Source organism: Pezoporus wallicus, unplaced genomic scaffold (assembly GCF_028554395.1).
Source record: "Pezoporus wallicus isolate ANWC-B61680 ecotype Strahan unplaced genomic scaffold, APGP_CSIRO_Pwel_v1 contig_5958, whole genome shotgun sequence".
Taxonomy (NCBI): domain Eukaryota; kingdom Metazoa; phylum Chordata; class Aves; order Psittaciformes; family Psittacidae; genus Pezoporus; species Pezoporus wallicus.
The window spans coordinates 477,187-498,446 of NW_026638491.1; the positions used below are offsets into that span (position 1 = coordinate 477,187).

The 21,260-nt window shown below is 39.0% G+C and overlaps 1 protein-coding gene and 1 non-coding gene across 12 annotated transcripts in view; one reads left to right on the forward strand and one right to left on the reverse strand.

Annotated features, from left to right (window-relative positions):
• Positions 1 to 530: 530 nt before the first annotated feature.
• PPP6R3 (protein phosphatase 6 regulatory subunit 3) overlaps positions 531 to 21,260 on the reverse strand; it is a 52,022-nt gene continuing 31,292 nt past the window's right edge. For 4 of the 11 annotated variants that reach the window (XM_057410914.1, XM_057410909.1, XM_057410912.1 and 1 more), the window contains 10 exons: positions 19,313 to 19,410; positions 17,524 to 17,578; positions 16,637 to 16,767; positions 14,985 to 15,103; positions 13,429 to 13,582; positions 12,063 to 12,169; positions 10,883 to 11,033; positions 5,854 to 5,871; positions 5,424 to 5,546; positions 531 to 2,004 (listed from right to left, as the gene is read on the reverse strand). In XM_057410914.1, the coding sequence (XP_057266897.1) occupies positions 1,953 to 2,004; positions 5,424 to 5,546; positions 5,854 to 5,871; positions 10,883 to 11,033; positions 12,063 to 12,169; positions 13,429 to 13,582; positions 14,985 to 15,103; positions 16,637 to 16,767; positions 17,524 to 17,578; positions 19,313 to 19,410 (1,008 nt within the window). In that variant the 3' untranslated portion in view covers positions 531 to 1,952. Of the gene's footprint in view, positions 2,005 to 2,783; positions 2,906 to 5,423; positions 5,547 to 5,853; positions 5,872 to 10,882; positions 11,034 to 12,062; positions 12,170 to 13,428; positions 13,583 to 14,227; positions 14,352 to 14,984; positions 15,104 to 16,636; positions 16,768 to 17,523; positions 17,579 to 19,312; positions 19,411 to 21,260 lie in introns of those variants that run through there. The other 7 variants (XR_008972349.1, XM_057410916.1, XM_057410911.1 and 4 more) reach the window with 7 other exon arrangements.
• TRNAK-CUU (transfer RNA lysine (anticodon CUU)) lies at positions 8,457 to 8,529 on the forward strand. Its single transcript has one exon. It is a non-coding gene; the product is annotated as a tRNA-Lys (tRNA).

The window sequence follows — 21,260 nt, forward strand, 5'->3', positions numbered from 1 at the left end:
TGCTCCTAGTATCTCCATCACTTTTAAGGGCTATGTAGCTAGATAATTCAACTTGTTTGCAAGGGACAAATAGCTCCACTGGAAAGGACAAAAGTTTTGCTCCTTACAAGAGTCACTTCTGTAGGCCAACACACTGCTTTCCTGTATTTGGAATTTCTAATTGGATTGCAATTCATATGGTGAAATGAATGGTTTTGTTTCCAAACCTGCTTGCTCAATAACAGATCAGAAAGTGGTAAGAGGACAGCTGCCAACCTTAAAGCTAATACATAAAATATTTTTGGTCAAGCTGATCTGGAAGTAATTCTGAACTGAAGTAAAAAAGCAACTTAGAAACCGATTAGATTTCATCACCTATGAAGAACAAAGAAAAGGACAACCAGAGTTACCAGTTCCACCTGTGATATTGTGGGTTTTTCCCCCCTTCAAATTTCAAACAACTTCCCAGTTTGCAACGATGAGTGGCACTGAAATTTAATGTAGAAAATGCAAGAGGAAGCAATAAGGGCAATGCCATTATACATATGTAGGTTTTGTTTGTTTATTATTTCTGTATGCAATGTAATGTTTAGGCACGTTGCTCGGGATGCCTTCTAAAATAAATCATTGGCCATTGTTTAGAGTATCCTTTTGGCTTTAAATACTGGTCAGGAAAACAAATGATGTAAAAAATAAATGAATATAACTATTACAGAAACAAAAAAAATGATTTGTATCTAAAAGTGCAGGAGGCGAAGTACTTTAACCCTTTCACCAGACAAGGTGGCAATACACACTATATTGCTTCTGTTTGTTTGAGAAGGCTGTTGGAATTTTATACTGACATAGAAAATTATAAATTACACAGAATTAGTTTCCATAATCACTATATATATATACACAAACCAGCTGAGAAAAAACTGGTTTAGAACATACAAATGAAAGCCTCACACAGATCAGTACAGTGAAAGTAACAATTAACATGCTCTGCTGCCAAAATTTGTATTAAAAACACTATATACTTTCAAAATGCATGTACTGTAATTGCATTAGCAGCACAGGCATTTCATTTATTTGACTTGTCTAAAAGGTTTATAGCGTTTTAAATACGCAGATTGTTCTGAAATGTTCCATTGGATAATGCTTGGTATTAAACTAAATCTTGGTGAATGGGTTAAAAGGCAGGTGAATCACAAACACAACAAGCCATGTGCATTTCAAATATTCTAGTGTTTCACCTGTAAGGTATTGTTTCAAGCAAACAAGACTTAACAGAACATATGGCTTTACAGTAACATCAATTTGTCAACTAAGTTGTAGCAATAAATACTTAAAATCTCTACCAATAGACTTACATTTTTGATCTGTTCTGAACAATACAGAAAACAATTACCGATTAAAAAACCTCTTGTAAAATGTTGAACACCAAAAAATTCTTATGTAAATCACTTTTGTAAGCTAGACCAACCAAAATAACATTTATAGGGCATTTCAGTTTCAGAAGAAACATGAATTAATTTTTTTCTTTTCTTTTTACAAGGTGAAAAATGTATGAAAACTGCTAAATACTTTGGTCACACTAATCATCAAATAGTAATGTCTCAAATACATTAGATTTGTGTATTCACTTTTTTTATAAAACTATTCTTACAGCCATTTTAACTATAGTAACACTACTGTCATCATTACGTGGGTAGCAGGATCTTATTTCACAGGCCACCCATTATTTAGAACAATACAATATAAACATACGCAAAAATTATTGGTATTTCTCAATGTGCAATATTTTTACACTTATGAATTTCTGTACAATGTCTTAAAATCTAGAATATAAATGTTGCTGGTCCTGATCCCTTGCGAAATTAGTGCAGCAGTGACTGGCTTCAACAGGGTCTAGATGAAATCCTCAAAGAAACACTCAAACACCTGGATATCAGTTCATTTTCTTCAGCCAAGGTAGCAGACATCACACATCATACAGGGCCATTAACAGATGCCTCTCCTAAATGGGTGTGCTGATCAGTCCTAAGAGGCCAAAAAAAAGATGTAAGTATACAAAAGAAAGACTCAAAACAAATTTGGGTTAGGCGCAAAAAATTCTCCCCACAAAACAAGCACCCCAGATCATGTGTAGCATGACCCTTGAGCTGGAGCATTATCTTATTATTAGCTTAGGCTTCCTCTCATCCCATTTATTTTCTGAAGTCCCCATTGCCTAATTAAGCATAGCGCTTTAATTAACTAAGCACACCTCTGCAGAGTGTTTGGTCTTTATTAACCGAGCTACTAAGTGATCTCCAGACATGTGATACCTCCCCAAGAGAGGCACTGATAAAAAGCACATTTATGATAGTTCTCCAAATCTTATTCCAAAGTAAAATGTAATACCAGGAGTATTTAAGGTTGCATTTCAACATAAGCAGCTAAGACAACAGGAAAAACAACAGTGTCTTCAGAAAACCCAAAATCCTGCTTTAGTTCCTAATCTAATCTACAAACTGCTATTTCACAAGTACTTTGAATGTCAATCCATTAGCAAGAAAAGTTCAGAAGTATTGAGGAAAATAAGGAGCAAACCTGCAGAAGTGAAAACAACAACAGGATATACATTTCTAGATAAGTCAAACATGGGCTCAATTGCTCCAGACTAACACAAAGATTAAATCAGTAGTGCATGAAAATACTAATTGTAAGCAAGAAAGGCAAAAAAATTTCAACTTCCATTCAGTACAGTCTGCTGAATACATCTGAAGAGTCCCTTATAAAATATAAACCCATTTGGAACTACATATGAGAAAAGTTACCTGTAACTCCTGTTCTCTGATGGTGCACATCACAGAGAAGCCACTCGTGGGTCCGTGCTCTACATGCACATGACCAGCAGGAGTCCCCTAGCTAAGTCTTTGGCTGCTAAGCTCTAAAAGCACTTTTTAAGAAAAATATGTACACATTAGACAAATGACAGAACTAAGACAAAAGTAAACACTTTTTAGAGAAACCAGGAAGGTAAGAAGTAATTGCTGCATGGACAGGAAGTCTGATGGTCCACACAGCAGTAAGTCACTTGTTAACTGGGAAGAAGTTCATGACAGTCCTTCTCCTTGCACAGATTGCTGGCCACCAGCCAAAGACCTACCTAGGTGACTCCTCCCACTAGTCATATAAGCATGGAGCCCCAAAAGCACAATTATAGTCATCTTGGTATTTATACTGCGCTTATATGTGTTTCTGCTGTGACAGCCACCTTTAGAGAAAGCCCTGAAATCCACTGCAGCCAGTGGGACTCGAGGGCAGGAATCCATCGAGATTCCATGCGACTCCAGAGCAACGCAGCCAACTGCCGGCTCCGAGAGACCCCTGTTGGTTCACACAAGCATCTTCACTCAGAAGGCAATCGGCTGGTACCCAATGGCTTCTTCCCTACAACTTGACGCTTACCAGCATTAAAACCACTGTCTTGATAAAAACAGTACCTCCAGATAACAAAGAGGCTGTGAGAGACAGTTTAGGGGTTTCCCACTTTAACCAAGAATATATGGTTGTTTTGGGTTTTTTTCTTATTAGAATCCACTTCTTGATTAAATTCATGGGATTTAAGCAGAGCGGGAAGTTCCGTCTTACAGGAGAAGGTAGCAGAGTTTTAGCATAACAGCCAGTACCACTGAGGTAAGACATACTAGCCCATAAACAAGCCTAAAATCCAGAACCTAAATTTGTCAAACATTCTTGCATCTTTCTTAGTTTGCGCACAGTATAACCAGAACATGTAGCTCTTCTGTGTTGTATGTAGAGCTGTACTCAGTATCTTCGCTTACGAATTTTACCCTCACTAGAAATCCAGGCACAGTGCCCATAAAGTCTTCAAAATTATTACTGTCACAGGATTTGTGAGAGAAATACTACATTTTTCTAATAGTTTAAAAGCTGTTGTATTTCTTGACTTTAATAGATTTTAAAAAACATCTAATTAAATACACATTTAGAAAATGTGTATGTATATTCTGAATTCTCATTTTCAGAAACATACCCATTTATGGGCAAAAGTTACTTCTATAATTGCTTCTAATTAAGTAGAATCCTCTCTCCCTTCCGAACATGCTCCTATTCAGAGCATCCTCACCTCCTCAAAAAGAAGGCAGCATACCCAGCTCTGACCCCTCAAGCCCTGCCCTGCAGGAAGAGAAGCAGACCCTACAGATTATTCAAGAGTTTGGTAAATATACACTTAGATTTTCCTACACAGGGTTTTGTTTGAGACAGCACAGTTCCTCTGGGCACCCTTGAACCACATCTCAAGCAGGAAAAGGCAGCATACCCCCCTTTGTCTTACCACCAAAAAGCAAGCCTATGGGATTGTGCCCGATGTTCAATAAGCAGTTGGTAGTGCTAGGAAACCAGTGAACTCTTGCCTAGATATTAATTTTAAAGAACTTAGGAATACCTAAATTCCAGAGCAAGGTCTTCATTGATTACTGCCTTCAATGGTCAAAGTCTTCTCACCTACTTTAAAGTCTTGATTGTTTCAGGCTTTTACAATAAAAATGAATCCTGCTCTGACTAAACTCTAGAAAGTAGCTCAGGTATGAGACATCTGCATTAAGCATTTAGAATAATTGGTGATTAACATGTTTCCCTATGTGCATTTGGTTTCAATGAAGCCAGTTTTAAGTTGGGAAGCAAAAAACAACCCAAAAATTCATACTGAATTACTATTCTCAAAGACTGCACTAGCAGTCAGATGCAAAAAAAAAAAAAAAACAAAAAAAAACCCCACCAAAACCAAACCCAACAAACCACAAACCCTTCTTTCCTCCAGTAAGCGTGCTGAGCAATCCAGGCTGCTTCCGTATTTCAGAAAAGTTTTATTTGAAACAAATTATTTATGTATTTCGAAAAATCTTCACATCTACAAGTATTCAGATTAACCTCTGATGAAGACCAGGGTACAAACAACAACTGATTCACAATCAAGAAAGCACAGCTTAAGGCATCATTTCCTTTCCATACAGCTGAACTAGTTAGTGGACATCCCCAAACTGTTCTATGGTATAAATCACAGAATAAAAAAAAAAAAAAGGTAGACCTAACTTACACAAATTTTCAGGACAAAGTTAATCTTATTCCCCTAATATTTTCTTTTAGATCACCATTTTCATAACCGTATCTGTTCACTATTCTAACTTAACAACATATCAAAAAGCAGAACAGGGATATTTACAACACCCTGCAAGACAAACAGTACAAGGCAAATACATTTCTGACAACTCAAGAGACTTAGAATCAATAGTAAATATAAATTATGAGAATTTTATAAACAGATGCAAGCACATGTTTATATCAAGCCAATAACAAACAGGAATTCATTAATCCCTTTACATCAATCCTATTAGAAAAAGTTGCAAACTGATATTTATAGTATTGAAAGCATCCTTGAATACAGTTACCTCTGTTCTGGACTGCTGTTAGTAGGCTGCAGAGCTGAAGAAGCCTCTTCTGTAACCTCTGCATTCTCTTCTACTACATATTTACAAGAAGCTTCCTGCGAGGTAGACAATTTTCCTTCCTCACTTAGAAATAAAGAAAGAAGTTATTTAAGTTTACTTGTAGGGAAATTTCAGGCAACAGGAGAAAACTGGGAGACACATCTGTATTTCACATGCAAATGGATTTGAAGTTATGATTGCAACATGAAGATCAAGCACATGGCTCTAGACTTTACAAACACCTACTAATGCACCGGTGTTTATGTCCATTAAAACTTGGCTGGGTAAAAGGTCAGGAAATACAGTGATTACAAATAAAAATAAGAAATAAGGAATGTGTGTGATGCCTGAAGTGGTAACAATCACAATCATGGTCCTTTACTATACATACCGATAGGATTTCAACACTCTGAAGCCAGAAGTATGCAAAAATGGAAGAAAGTATAAAAGAAATCAAGATTCCCTCAGAAACTGGCATTAATAAAGTCTGTCCATGGAACACATCAGCAGAATCATTAACTCATCACCATCTTCATTAATCTCCCTAATAATTCCACAGTGAGATACGATGTATAGGTTATGAGGTACTAAAACTGCAGCCCAGACTATTTAATGAACATCCCCAGGGAGACAAAACCAAACAATTCCGTGAAAAAGCAGTACACTCACACTACAGAGAGCATTACCATGTAACTAGGTAGCCTCAAAAGTAATTAGCAAACACTTGCATTTTGCCTCCAATTCAAAGCTTTTCTGCCCCTATCCTATACACTCCCGCCTCAGCCACACCATCATGCCCGCCTCAGCCACACCATCATGAGTGCATTATGATAAAAATTTGACCATATACATGCAAGAGATAGTTGTAAGGTATCTCTGAAGTAGAAACAAACATCAACCTTATACTTCTGTGGCAACAAACCTATTTATGCAAGAAATTATGAACATCTTAAGGCTACTGATTTTTCATCCTATTCTTACATTCCTCTTTTCAACTGATCCTTTAAATTTCTATGAATCCTTTTTCAGCTCGTGCCTCCTTGTATCTGCAGAACCTGCAAGAAACAGCGCTTTGCACTGCAAACTCTCATGAAGATCCAGTTTTCCCCATCTGAGCTCTCCATCTCATTTGCCTTAATGCTCTTTGCACTTATTTGAAATAAATCACTTGCCACCATCACCATCAGAAATGATCTCCTAATTCTTACTTTTTAAAAAGGCATAGTCTCTACTAACATTCTTCACTTTTAAGTCAATTCAGAAACCATATTCTTGGACATTGCAGCTTTGCACAAAAAAAAAAAAACAAAACAAACAAACCCCAGTGTGGTTATGATGCTTCTCCTCCCCTCAACATTGACTTCAACACCATCTTCTATTGGCAGAAACCTATATAAAACTTAGGTCTGGAAGCATCCACTTTGCCAGGTACACAGGCCAGAGTAGGACCTCCTCTTGCTACTGTCCTGGGTTCAGCAGTAGCAGTCATGTTTTTTCCTTTGTGTTAGCTGGTGCAGTGCTGTGTTTTGACTTCTAGTTTGAGAACAGTGTTGGTGAAGCCGATGTTTTCGGTTGTCGCTAAGTGATGTTTACCCTGACCAAGGATTCTGTGAGGCTCATGCTCTGCCAGGGAGGAGGTGAAGCTGTGAGGAAGCAGAGACGGGGCACCTGACCCGGGCTAGCTGGGGAGGTATTCCGTACCACAGCACGTCATGCCCGGGGTGGGGGGTAACTGGGAGCTACCCGGAAGGACACGGGCTTCCGGGTGGAACTCGTTTCTTGGCCGGTGGTATCGTATTCTCTTCCCTTGTTATTTTCCCTTATCATTGTTTTAGCTGATAGTAGCGGTGGTGATTTGTTGCTGGACTGTTCTTGTCTCAACCCGTAGGAGTTGCACTCTCTCGATCCTCCTCCCCGTTCCTCCGGGAGCGGGGAAGGGGAGAGCCCCGGTGCGGGGAGGGGGCGGGGGAGACGGACACGGACCTCGACTGTTGTCAGCTCGGCACCACTCACTGGAAGTGAGTGAACAAGTTACCTGACTGGGTTTAAACCACGACAGTTATCTTTGAAGCTCTGGTTATCCCAGAGGAAGCTCATTTTTCACTTCTGAACACTACCTCTGCGGAAGGGACTGCTTGGGTTTTAGCTCTGAGCTTGTTTACTTGGCTTTCAGCAATATCTGCCCTTTCCTCAGCCTCTTCCAGTTTGTGCTGTGCTTTTCTGAATTTGGAGAGATTGGTATTGGCTTGTTCATCAGCTTCCTCAGCTTGACTTTTGTAGGATTTGATTTTCATCTGCAGTTTGTCTACCAAATCTTGTAACCTCATCATGTTCCTCCTGTGTTCTTCATTCTGGAAAGTCAGCTCTTTGACACGCCATTTGTATTTGCGGATGTTTTTCATAGCCTCTGCAGATCGTTTATGTTCTTCTTCCAGCTCAGCTTCTAGCTCCCGGATCCTGGCCTCCGTCTTCAAGAGCTGTTTCTTTCCTCCCTTCAGTGCCAACTGCTCAGCCTCATCCAGACGGAGCTGCAGGTCCTTCACCGTCTGGTCCAGGTTCCTCTTCATCCTCTCCAGGTGGGCGCTGGTGTCCTGCTCCTTCTTCAGCTCTTCTGCCATCACAGCTGCATCTGTGATTGCCTTCTTTGCTCTTTCTTCAGCAGTTTTTGCTTCATCAGTAATATTTTCCACCTCAGTTTGGATTTGTGCCATATCAGCTTCAAGCTTCTTCTTTGTATTGTGAAGGCTGGTATTCTGGGCATGGAGGAGCTGGACACGTTCAGTAGCATCCATCAGTTCCTGCTCAGCCACTTTCCTGGACCGCTCCGTCTGCTCCAGGGCTGCCCGCAGCTCCTCAACTTCAGCCTGCAACAAGTTTGCTCTGCGCTCCACCATGGCCACCTGCTCCTTGAGGTCCTCCTGTGTCCTCAGAGCATCGTCCAACTGCCGCTGCATGTCCTTGAGAACTCCCTGGATGCTTTGCAGGTGTTTCTGTGCCCGGCTAGCTCAGTCGGTAGAGCATGAGACTCTTAATCTCAGGGTTGTGGGTTTGAGCCCCATGTTGGGCGCCAAAGATAACTGTCGTGGTTTAAACCCAGTCAGGTAACTTGTTCACTCACTTCCAGTGAGTGGTGCCGAGCTGACAACAATCGAGGTCCGTGTCCGTCTTCCCCACCCCCCGCACCGGGGCTCTCCCCTTCCCCGCTCCCGGAGGAACGGGGAGGAGGATTGAGAGAGTGCAACTCCTACGGGTTGAGACAAGAACAGTCCAGCAACAAATCACCACCGCTACTATCAGCTAAAACAATGATAAGGGAAAATAACAAGGGAAGAGAATACGATACCACCGGCCAAGAAAGCGAGTTCCACCCGGAAGCCCGTGTCCTTCCGGGTAACTCCCAGTTACCCCCCACCCCGGGCATGACGTGCTGTGGTATGGAATACCTCCCCGGCTAGCCCGGGTCAGGTGCCCCGTCTCTGCTTCCTCACAGCTTCCCCTCCTCCCTGGCAGAGCATGAGCCTCACAGAGTCCTTGGTCAGGGTAAACATCACTTAGCAACAACCGAAAACATTGGCTTCACCAACACTGTTCTCAAGCTAGAAGTCAAAACACAGCACTGCACCAGCTAACACAAAGGAAAAAACATGACTGCTACTGCTGAACCCAGGACAGCTACTCATCTCTTAATCTAGAATCCTGCCATTATTTTATAAATTTATTCCAAAAGAAACACTACTTTTCTATCCCATTTTTGTTTTGGAGTATTTGGAAGCTGAAAAAAAAAAACACCTGAGCATTGACTCAGTAAGAGACCGCATACCTCTATCACAGTAGAACAGCCTCTGTATTTAATACCTCACCTTTCAGCTTCCTACATTCCCTTAATCTCCCCTTACCAACCAAATCAAGATCCCAGAGTCCAGTGAAAATTGCTACATGTTTTCAAGATGTGACTGGACAGTGCTAGATAATTTCACCTGGGATCCCTTTTCCAGAAAAGGTTGGAGCAGATTATCTTTTGAGATCCCTTCTGACCTGGGCAATTCTATGATACTGCCTCCCTTTGCATCTCTGTATCCTTTCAACTACAAGAATCGATGTGCTAACACCACAGCTCAAGCAGGAACTGGCACTACATGCTGACTCGTCACATTAATTTCTGCACCAGTATCAGAAGTCACAGAACTTCAAAGTGTGGGTGAACTGGTGGTGTTATTTATTGCTTTGATGATCAAAAGGATGGAAGTGAGAGTAACTGAAAGCCATCCAAAACAAACAGTACTTATCTAATAACACTAAGTAAAATGAATTTCAAATAAGAGCAATGAAAGAACAAACACTGGGAATCTTTTTCTATTGAAATGGACTTTTTTTTTTAAACAAGTTTCAAGATACATAATTTCTTTTCAATCTTTAAAGCTAGAATAGGGACAGATACTAGGAAATTATCCTAAAATAATGAGAAGATGGTTGCATGTCAAAATGCTAGTTGTATGTTCCAATTTGTCAAGACTGGGAAAGGGCAGGAATACACCAGCTGAAATTAACACAGGCATAATTATTTTTGCAGGTCAGACTTAGCAGCTTCTGTTTCCCTACATAAAGATTTAATGCTACATAAAAAGCACTTGATCATTAGATTTAAAGTCATAAAATCTGAGTAGGCAAGATGGAAAGGTGCTTTATTCCCTTGAAAGGATCAAATGTTGATATATACAATATGGAATATAACCATATTGTAAGTCAGCTATTTCTGAATCAAGCACTTTGTATCAGAAGATACCAAAATTAAGGAGTTTGTTCTTCTGGTTATTCTAGAATTCTATGTACCATCAGATCCAGAACAGATGTGTTTGCTTTTCTGTTCATGATGTGTAGGCTTTTTAGAAGTAACACTGGCTCCTGTTTTAAACAGGAAACGACTTTAACTAGTCCAGAACAGATTTAACACCATCATCCATACCACCAACACTGATCATCCCAAATGTCTGACAAGTTACTCAAGAGCAGTGCCTGGCTCGCCATCTTCTGTCCTCCATCCTCCTATATGAAAGGGATGGAGTTCCAATCCAAATCAAACAATTCTGTGCAAAATTCAAAAAGCTTAGCTTTGACATGCTATCAACTGCACATTAAAAGAGTAACTGTAAATAAAAAAAAAAGAACACAATAATGTGCATTAGGGTCAAAAGTTAGCCAGTCTTCCTCTAATAAACTTCCACTAAAAGCTTGATAAGGAAAGCCTTATGTTATAATAACTACCTGAAAGGAAAATTTCAAAACAAGTACTTTGGAAAAAGGTTTCTAGTTAATGCCCCAGGAATTACCACTTGTAATGAGATTTTTTTTGATGATGTGTAGTGTTCCATCAACAGCGCTTATTTGACAAGGGTGGGAAGACAATAAATTGGTACGCTCACCTTTTGAAAACAGCCGTTTCAGTTTTAGCATCTACAGTAAGGCTCAGTGTCTCCTTCATGCTGCCGTTCATTACTGTTTCAGTTACCTTGTCTGCATTTTCTATATCGTCCTCTCCATCTGAGCTGGCCTCCATGGCAACACTTCCTGGGGCTAGATACACAGAAATAACTTAGTCCATGGCTCATTATCTAATGAGGAAGCATAGAAGTCAATACAACCAGAACGAAATTTTTGCAGTTTTGTACACTTGAATTCTTCCTTACAGAGAAAGGTACCTTTCTGCAAACCCTACTACACACATATATGTATATAGAGAGAAAAAGCTTAAACACCTACAGATGCTTAAGTCAGGTTCCATAACTATTTTTTTTTTTTTGCTACTGCAACAGGTTTGCCTGAACAAGGCTTTAGCAGGATTACAGAGATGTATTATTTTTCTGTGCAGTTAAATTTGTTACACAAGCCCATACAGTACAAATGTGACAGGAAGTTTTCAAGTCTTTGGGAAGTCAGACGAGCCTTTGGGAAGTCCAGTCTCCCTGGACTTCTCATCTGCACTTCTCATTCTGTCTGTTATACATGTATAACACATACAAAAAGCTGAAAGCCAAACACGCTAATTAACCAGTTCATACATGAAGAAAGAATTATTGCATCCATAATGAAGGTAACTTGGAAAGAGATGAGCAGGAAGAGAAAATTTTAACACACAGAGACTACTGGCCTACTGCCACATAGTAGGAGACTAAAGGCTACCTACCAGTCTTCTCGGGCATCAGCTCAGCTAATAAAGCACTGATACAGGTCAGGATATTTTAACAGAAAACACTCAGCTTCTTGTAAGTCAGCTATTCTGACTTTTCTGTTCTTGAGGTGCAGGCTTTTTAGAGGTAAAATGCTTTTCCTGTTCTTGAGGTGCAGGCTTTTTAGAGGTAAAAGTAACACTGCCCCCTGTTTAAAACAGGGGACTATTCTAACTAACGGTGATCACCCTAAATGTCTGACAAGTTACATTGGCTCTGGTTTTAAATAGGAAATTCTTTGACAAGTCATTTTCATTACCTGTCAGAATAGAAGCAGAGCCAAATGAGAGGTCTCTGAAAACCCAAATTTTAAAGTTCAAGCTCTTTTTGGGTATAAGTCTTAAAAATTAATCTGTTTGCATTTTAGCATACTTACTCTCTAGGTGTGTTGCAAGAGCAGTTACATTTGCACCCAAGGGATCAATTGGGTCTGTGTTTGTTTCCATTTCCACAGGAGAATTACTTCTTAAGGAATCTTTTGAGCTTCAAATACAAAGTAAAAAAACTTTAGAAACACTTCTAAACAGCAGAATTAAGTGTTCTTAAAACAGTATTTTTAGTTCTGTATCAAACCTATGAGGCCTACAACTTTACTGAAACTGAATGACAGCAAGTTTGTTTGCGGGAGTCATGGGAAGGCATGCTGAACAGAAGTTTAGTAACGCAAAATCCACCAGACCTGAACTGAGTGTGTGTGTTTGCTGATAGGTTTATTTTACCCTTTATTTAGTTTGATTACAAGTAGTAACAGACATGTCCCTGATAAATAAGACCTGGCTCCTTGTAGTGTTTCCAACGTGACATGAAACTGACTTTCTAAATGCACTCTTTACAACTTGAAAGACGGTTCTCTGCTGAGACTGCCAACACAGCTCTCACTGTCCACTACAGAAGTGATTTTTGTAGCATAGCTATGAGTTTTTCATTCTGAAGAAACGCAAAAGACAAGATTTGGCCACTTGAAACACTTTCCACCATTTACAGAATGTCTTTCTAGTCACTAATGTGGCAGCTCCAAGACTTTATTTTCTAAACCCTTAATGCTGTCATCAACATATCTGCCTCAAGCAATAAACTAGTTTACACTGGGGTGTGCGTGTGGGTTGAATAATTCATTTATCTCTAAGCTCTTTAATGCCTAAACAGACAATTAAGAGCCAGATAACAGGAAGAGTCTGATTGGAGAAGGAATCAGTTCTTGACAGCTAGTATTTGGCGACATAAAATCTACACCTATATGATTAAGTATTACACAGCAGACTTTGGTTATGTTTTATGTGGAGTTCAAGCCAAGAATGGAAAGTGTACCATAGGAATTCTCAAACAGTGCAGAACTGCCTAACCTAAGTACCACAGCTATATAACCATGCAAATTTAAAATAAAAGCAAATACTGACAAAAACCCAAACCTATTTGTGTTATCCATGAAACAGAACCATCACAGATACTTTATGACCCTTACATCCAAGATTCAACCCTTCACCGGGCTCAGTTTAAACTAAAAAATTAATTAAAAAAGAAAAAAAAATCCAAATTCTGGTCAGAGATCAATATTAAAAGACCCAAACGTTCTTTAAAAACCCTCTAAAACAATGACATATTAGCATTTGCCCATCCTACAGACAGGGGGCCCTTTGGACACTACACACCTTGTATTCCACCAGAACACTATCAACACAGGCTTGGGTGGAGACAGACACCCCAAGGAAACCAAGCTTGCCCTGAATCACTAATATTCTTACCTCAAAGAGGATGCAAACTCAGAAAAGGAAACCCAACCAGTTTCTTTTGCTGGCATAGGCTCTTCAGTACTCCACACATCAGACCCAACAGAATCCAGACTGGCACCATGTGCTGTCTCCATGGGTACATCAAAGTTAGCTGACCAGTTTGGTGCTGAAAAAACAAGTTCATTACGAAGAAATTTAAATAAAGGACATGAGCGCATATACGCCCAACTCGTTGATTCTCTAAATGTACATTCCAAAAAGAGCAGCAAAATTCATAACTAGACTTTAAAGCACATGCAGAAGAATCCTCTTTATACTGTTAAAGATGAATGATTCCCCAAAAGGGAAATTCTGCTAATAAAGCAGAATTTTAAAAATAGTAACTTGGAGTGTTCTGCTAAAACCTGATATAGCTTCTCTGAAGAACAAATCTAATAAACTGTATTAGATCAGAAGTATAATCCCACTTCAGTCTTTAACCTAATAACATTTGTTATAATTTTTCAAAACAGGTATCTTTAACAATAATTAAAAAAAAACCAAACCAAAATCTTAAGAGCTTTTTTGGTTTCCTATGCACATTTTCCTAAACACAGAAAATTATCATGTCAACTTAGACACAGACAGTCTCTAAAATAATTTCTCATGCACTAACACCACTACTAAGTTTCAGAAAAGTTTAAGGCTTTTTACAACCTAAAATACTTATTTGGATTTTAAATTTTGGAGTAACTTAACAGCATCTAATTTAGGATAGGTCAATTCAAAAATACTTCACCTACCCAAGGGAAACATTTTTGTTAACACTTACATACAAAAAACCAGGCTGTAAAGGAAGCTCTGACTAGCAATTAGAAATTCCAGCCCAGACAGATATGGGAGGAGACCCACATGGATCAAAACTTGTTTGACACACAGATGCCAACGACACCAATCTGACAAAAGAAAAGAAAACCCTTAACTTTTCCTTCTATTTTAATGCAATTCCTTACAGTCTAGATAAACACAGGGTTTTTACCTACTGATGTTGCCAGTTTAACTAATGCCAATTTAGTCCTCTGCAAATTTAACATGGAAACTTTAAAACCAGTTACCTCAGTTAAGTTTCCACATAAGAGTCTACTGACTCACATCTTTCATTCACATATGAAACCAAACCAATGCAAATTCACTTGGCTTTATGTAGGAAGTCTTTCAGAGAGCATTCTTAGATGAAAAGTTGGTCTGAAAGGCTTCCAGTAAAAATAACAAGGTTTTAGGTTTGACAATTAACCTATTAGTTTTTGCAGGCATTCAAGATGTATTAATGCTTACATTTCATCCTTCCCTTTCCAATTCTTCCTTCTCCCCCCTCCCCTTTAAAGAGCAGAAACATGCATTTTAGAGAGACTAACTTGACTCAAGACATGTAAGGAATTCAAACTTGACAACAGTCGTTACCCAAAACTACCAAGTCCACCACTAACACTTTATTAAGATAGAATAAAAATGGTAAATGAGGAAGCTACTACAAAATAAGACTGCTAACACTTCTTTAACCCAAAGCAGATGGGAAAAAAACTACATACGTTCACTTAAGTCTACTTCCATTTTGTCCTCTGTATTGGTGTGTGATTCAAACAAGTCCTGTTTTGTTCCATCCTCTTCTTCAGAATCTGTACTTTCTTCACTGTCAGTGCTGCCCGAACTTAACATACAAAGACATAGTTTATATTTTGCATTTAGTATCAGACCCTAGCCACAACAAAATACTGGAGAGTTTGAGGCTAAAGAGATTACAGCAGCTATAATTTCTGATAGATTAACAGGTATAATTTGTCAGATGCTAATATTCCTCTCATTTTTCCTCTCAAAAAACCCAGGACTAAAGGATTTTCACTTGACCATGTGAAGAGGCTGTCTCATTTCCCCCCACATTTAAGACAGACTGGTTCTATTTCTGACATGGAAAAGGGAACAGAAAAGGAAAGTAAGGAATCAGATATGTTTACAGAAATTGTTGGTCTATTTTGTTTCTTCACACTAAACTGAAGCACTAAAACACAAAACTTTGTTCAAATTATATCTAACAAGATATAACTTGACTTACTGCAAAGTATCTAACAATAAAACTAGTATATCTATTTTAAAGTATCTCCCAACTGTATTCCAGTCCATCCTTTCTAACTACATACATGCTTTAAACACTATGGGCATCCATCTCTTTCCTGGTGAGCACAACACAAAAAGCGTGGTAATGTGACAAGGTAAGGATGTTCCTGAAACGCATCACAGTAAGTAGCCACAATACCATCAGACAAAACAATTGATTTTGTACAGAAGGTATTTGCAACATCCATTTCAAAGGTTGCAAGGGAAGAAGAGATCAGGTTTGTGACTAAAGCCATAAGAAGGTCAGAAAAAACAAGACTACTGTGGGACAAAGTTCAGTAGATACTATGGGAGGCTGCAGAGCCCTGAGAGTTTTGGGGACCAGATGCTGTTTCCCCTCAATGCAGTTTCCTATGTGGGTTTGTCTACAATCACTCCAGTACTTAGAGATGTCTGCAAGCTCTGCGGAGATACAGAGCTGGACTGTCTTGCCCAAGACAAGAATCATACAATGGTTTGGGCTGCAAGGGACCTTAAAGCCTATTTAGTTCTAGCCCCCTGCCATGAGCAGGGATACCTTCCACTAGACTAGGTTGCTTCAAGCCGTGTCAAACCAGCTTTGAACACTGCCAGGGATGGGGCAGCCACAGCTCCTCTGGGCAACCTGTGCTAGGTCCTCACCACCCTCACATGGAAGAGCTTCTTCCTAGTATCTAATCTAAATCTCCCCTTTGTGGGTTTGAAGCCATTCACCCTTGTCCTGTCACTACACACCCTTGTAAAAAGTCTTTCTCCAGCTTTCTTGTAGGCCCCCTTCAGGTACTGGAAGACTGCTGAGCAGGAGGAATGGCTGAGCAGATCTAAAAGCAGTAGGAAAAAAAACAACACCCCAACAAAATTAACAAAAGTTGAAGTACAGGAAGTGCTGGCTAGGCAGGGCAGCTGTTGTCACACCTTGCAGATAACGGCTGGAAGACTGACAGTAGTGCAATCACTCTACTTATTTCTCCACAGAATGGAAATAAGCTAGTTATGCTGGACAGCCTGTGCTAAAAGTCAGCTTGAACCAAAAGACCTGCTCAGTACTGATGTCTCACTGTAGTGTTTACATGAGAGAAACACTTCTCACCTGGAACGCCTCTGAGACTCTGGTGTAAATGCAATATGTTTTTCTTCCCAAATGTCTTCTTCATCAGAGCCACCATCATCAAACTGCTGTATCCGCTCCTTACAGCATGCCTCAAACAAGGCTATATTGCCCTAAAGATGTCAAAAGTAAAAAAATCCGTATTTATGATTAATCATTCTACTTATAAAAAGTGTAAACACTTTTTACACTATAGGCCTGTTCTGAAAAGAATCTTAAACCAGTAGGGGTGGTAAAAAAAACAAACAAACAAAAAAACCCAAAACCAAGCCCAAAACTTTTCTCTAAAAGCAGCAGGAAGACAGAATGTCTTAATGACTTAAAGCTTGTCAAGAAAATATTCAGTGGTGCTTGTTTTACTCAAATACTAACAAGCTGAGTGGACTATCAAAGAATAGCTAGGAGTTTCCATCATGTTTAAGAGCAGCATACAAGAATGACACTGAAATGCTTTTCAGATAACCAGACCACCAAGTACTCCAGCTTTATTTTCCATAGGGGGGTTCACTGCAGCTCAACTGACAAGTAGTATCTAGAGTGGAAGTCTCTGTCCTTACTTTCCTGTCACGGCAATCCCACGGGAAGACTGAAATAGCTTCTATCTGTAAGTGTGCAACAGGCACAAATCAAATCCAAGACTGTTCTTGAGCCTGGCCATACAAATTCGAAGCAATTTTCTTGAATAATGATATCAAAGAATCAAAACAGCGTCTTCCAATTAGAAAGTCTCAAGACACAGGAACAAGGTAGGGTAGTTATGTTCCAAATGTTACACAAAAGAGTACATATAACAACCACTGCCAAAACTTGAAGGCTGCACTGAAGTTTAAAAGAGTAGTTCTTCTGAGAGTACAGGAACACATACTTACACTTTCATTCGTATTGAGGGTAAAGTTGATGTCTGAGACCCGATCAAAAGAAACACTATAAAAAATAGCAGATGTATACAATAAAACAAGATGTTGCATTATGACATGAAGACATTTAATTTCTCTTATGTTTCTCATTTTCCAATAATATAAAAACATAAGATTAAAGACAAAGTAGTTTCTAAAATTAACACAGTCAAATTCCACATTGAGGAGGCCTGGCATTCAAGTGTGAAATACATTAAACAAAAATACAAGACAATGTTGTCTCTACTCTATATAGTTAGCTGTGAAAATTCAACAAGCTTAAACAAGTGTAACTGAAATAATATATGCAAATCTCAAATACTATACTGTTACGCACTGAGGAAAAAAGAAGTAGATCTCAAGAGTGCCTATTCTGACTACGTTCTACCACAATACAGCTCAAAACCCTGCAAAGATCTATGTTACAGTTCTTGTACCTTCTAGCTCTATACAAGGACCTTCTCAACAGGAAGAGAGAAAGTGGGAAATGTAATATCAACTTCTCTTTCCTAAAGAAAAAAAAAAGATTTTTTTTAACCAGTCACTGGAGTCTTTTATCCAAACCAAACACTAAATACTAGGTTTTACACATCCTCATGTATTAAGTTATCAAGCAGTTTCACTGCAGTGATTACAAAAATGTCTTTGACTAAGACCTGCATTAGGCAAAATAATTTTCTAGGGGAAGCAAGGCTATAAAGCACCAAGGGCACGATCTTAAAGAAATTCCAACTCCTACCCTTGTCAAAACGCAGCTGCTTCTATCAAATTTAAAGAGTATCTTCAGTTGCTTCCTCTCCCATCATATCTTAATCTCAGAAGATTATGTGGTATAAAAAAGCAGCAATGCTTCTTAGATGGCACATGCAAGCTTTAGTGAACCATCGCTTACTAAGCATGTTTCACAGAAGAGCACTGAGACACTTTACTGTATTTTACCCTCCTAGAAACTTATCTTGAAGTGATGCTTTTTACCCTTATCTGTATGTTCTTGTATCCCAAGACATTAATTCTTACAAGAATCAGTATCAACTCTATTTTCAGGAAGAACTCCCATTCTTTCCTGTTCCCCTTATGGCATCAGTTTATTTAGATCTTTGGGGGGAGGGGGGGGGGGGGGGCTGTTGGTGTTGGTTGGGTTGGTTTTTGTTTTGGTGGTGGTTTGCTTTTCTTTCTACCTGACTGGTATTCTTCTCATTTCTTCATCGCTTACTCTATTTGTAGAAATAAGTCTCAACTGTCTTGACCTTGAAAACAACGAGATTTACATGCCCTTCCTTAACTCTCCCCTACAGAAAAATACACTCACAGACGTGTTTTTCCTGTCATCTTTTCCAGGAAAACTTAAAAGTAGAGCTATTTATCTTTTCTGGTACACAGATTCAGCAGAGGGGGAATGGGAAGAATAAAATCACTTCTGAGGCACAGAAAAAGTGAAAATGCCCCCAACAATGCAATGCCATTGGACTGGCAGACCTTACAAAAGATACATTATATTTTAGCTATTTATTCACAAGTGCTGTGTTTTCATGTAGGCAAACCCAGGACATTATAATGGAAGATAAGCTGTTGCTTTCCTCTGTAAACTGTTCAGGGAGGCTTCTATCAATGCACACAGATGATACAAAAAGACAGGACCGATTGACAACTGCCTCACATCAGTAAAGGCTTGTATTTATCCTCAGCAAAAATACAGCCAAAAACACAGTAAGAATGGAAACTCCCAAGACTACAGTCAAAGCCAGTATAACATCATACTCACTTGCCGATGTCATCTTGATCAGCAAACTTCTCATCGTTGAAGCCAAACTGGTCAATAAAATTGGACGTCATTTGTTGCATCTGATAATCAGAAAAGGCCTGGCAACCCCAGGACCAACGACAGTGATATAATGATTCTAACAATACTCTAAATCCTACTTGCCCATTTTGCTCCAAAGAAATAAAAGTCTCTAATCATAACAAAGGACAGGAAAAGGATTTGTCTTAACCTCTGAATTTTAACTGGTAACGCTGACTACAAACCTAGTTACATCTACTGCCTTGAAAGGTAATAGCAGCTCTCAGTAAGAAAGTTAAATCTCTAGTCCTCCTGTTAATCTCTAGACCTCCGGTTACTCAGTGCGTTCCCAAATGCACCTCAAAACCAGTGAAACACAATACACTAGATAAAAGATAAAGCTATCTTTGTTCAAGATAACATGGATTTATAAATGGTAAGGATTAGAAAATTACATCATATATAGATACTACACCACAGCTGCATATTTATCATGTAGTTATCACTACATCAGTCTCAGTCACACACACCAGCAGCGTCTATTCAGTATGTAGAAGAAGGAAACTACTGAACATTTTACATCTCAATTCAGTGTCACTGACTCAACTGTGCCTTTTTGTATTTAATAAGGATGCCAGTGTCACCTGCCAGCTGATGGGTATATACCCATTAAGGTACACATGGGCATGTTCTCCTATCCATAACAGTAGTTTTTGTCCCTTATTAACGATAGCCTTGGGAAAATGATCACACATTCTCTAAGGACTTCTAGTAGCGTTATTTCCATCGGTAAAGTCAGCCAGTGCTAAGATATCCCAAGAAATACAATTGCCAACTGTCCTGGTTTCTTGCCCAGGGAACTAAACACACAGAGTATATCGCCAAAACCCCTGAAGAAGGTGGTAAACCTCAAAAGTCTGGATTAAAGCACTATGAAAACTGGACAAATAAGGAGATCTATAGAAGGATGATCAGGGCTGGAAGTAGGTCCGAATAGCCTTCATAAGTGGTAGGGCTAAGCCAGGCCAAAGCAAGAACTCTTTTCCATTTTGATCCTAAATTTTAAAAATCTGATAGTTCTGATCAGACCTTAATACTCACATAGTCAGCTTATCAGCATTACACAGGTAGACAATCAATTACCAGCTGTCTTACCTATAATTCCTCTGCTTTCCACTAGTTTGAACTCTCCTTTCCTGTAGAGTATATTCAGTATTACAGATATTAAAAAGTGCATGTGACTGAAAGACATTAGTGAGAATTACCTCCATGGGTAGAAAAAACCCATGTAAGTTAAACAGACTTGTTCTGTTTTACAAAAGGTGCAACACCATTCACCAGGATAAACAAAATTAAAGACATGAATTTTATTACATCAGTTAGTTACAAAACTAATGTGAAGGCTTATCACTACGTCAAAATTGTATACAGTAAGTACATGAAACGCAGTTCTGAACTGTTAGCATATCTCAGATCCTAGGCAGTACCATTCTAATCTCAAATCTCCCTCTCATGTCTTTTCAGTATGCTTAAGAGACAAGAAGTGATATTGAGCTAGTGGAGAACAGAGGAGCAATGCTTTCCTGGAGTAGACATTTCCAGAGCCACAGCAAGACAGCACATTAAATGCCGCTGGCACAAGAAACCTTACAACCCAGAACAATGTGACGGAACATTTTCAACAGTGTCAGTTTTGAAGTGTTATTTAGAAAAGGTGTCTCTGAATAAAAGGGAGAGGAAAAAAAAAAAAAAAAAGAAACCTTCCTTTCTGGAACAGAGGGTATTCATTAGAAAACAACAGTATCAAACTAGATTTGGAAAAGCCATAGCCAATGTAATTCTGCACAGGTAGAAGTTAAATTTGACAAAAATAAATCAAAGATGAACAAGTTCCTCAGTATTTTCTCCCCTTATCCAATTCCTAATGGGA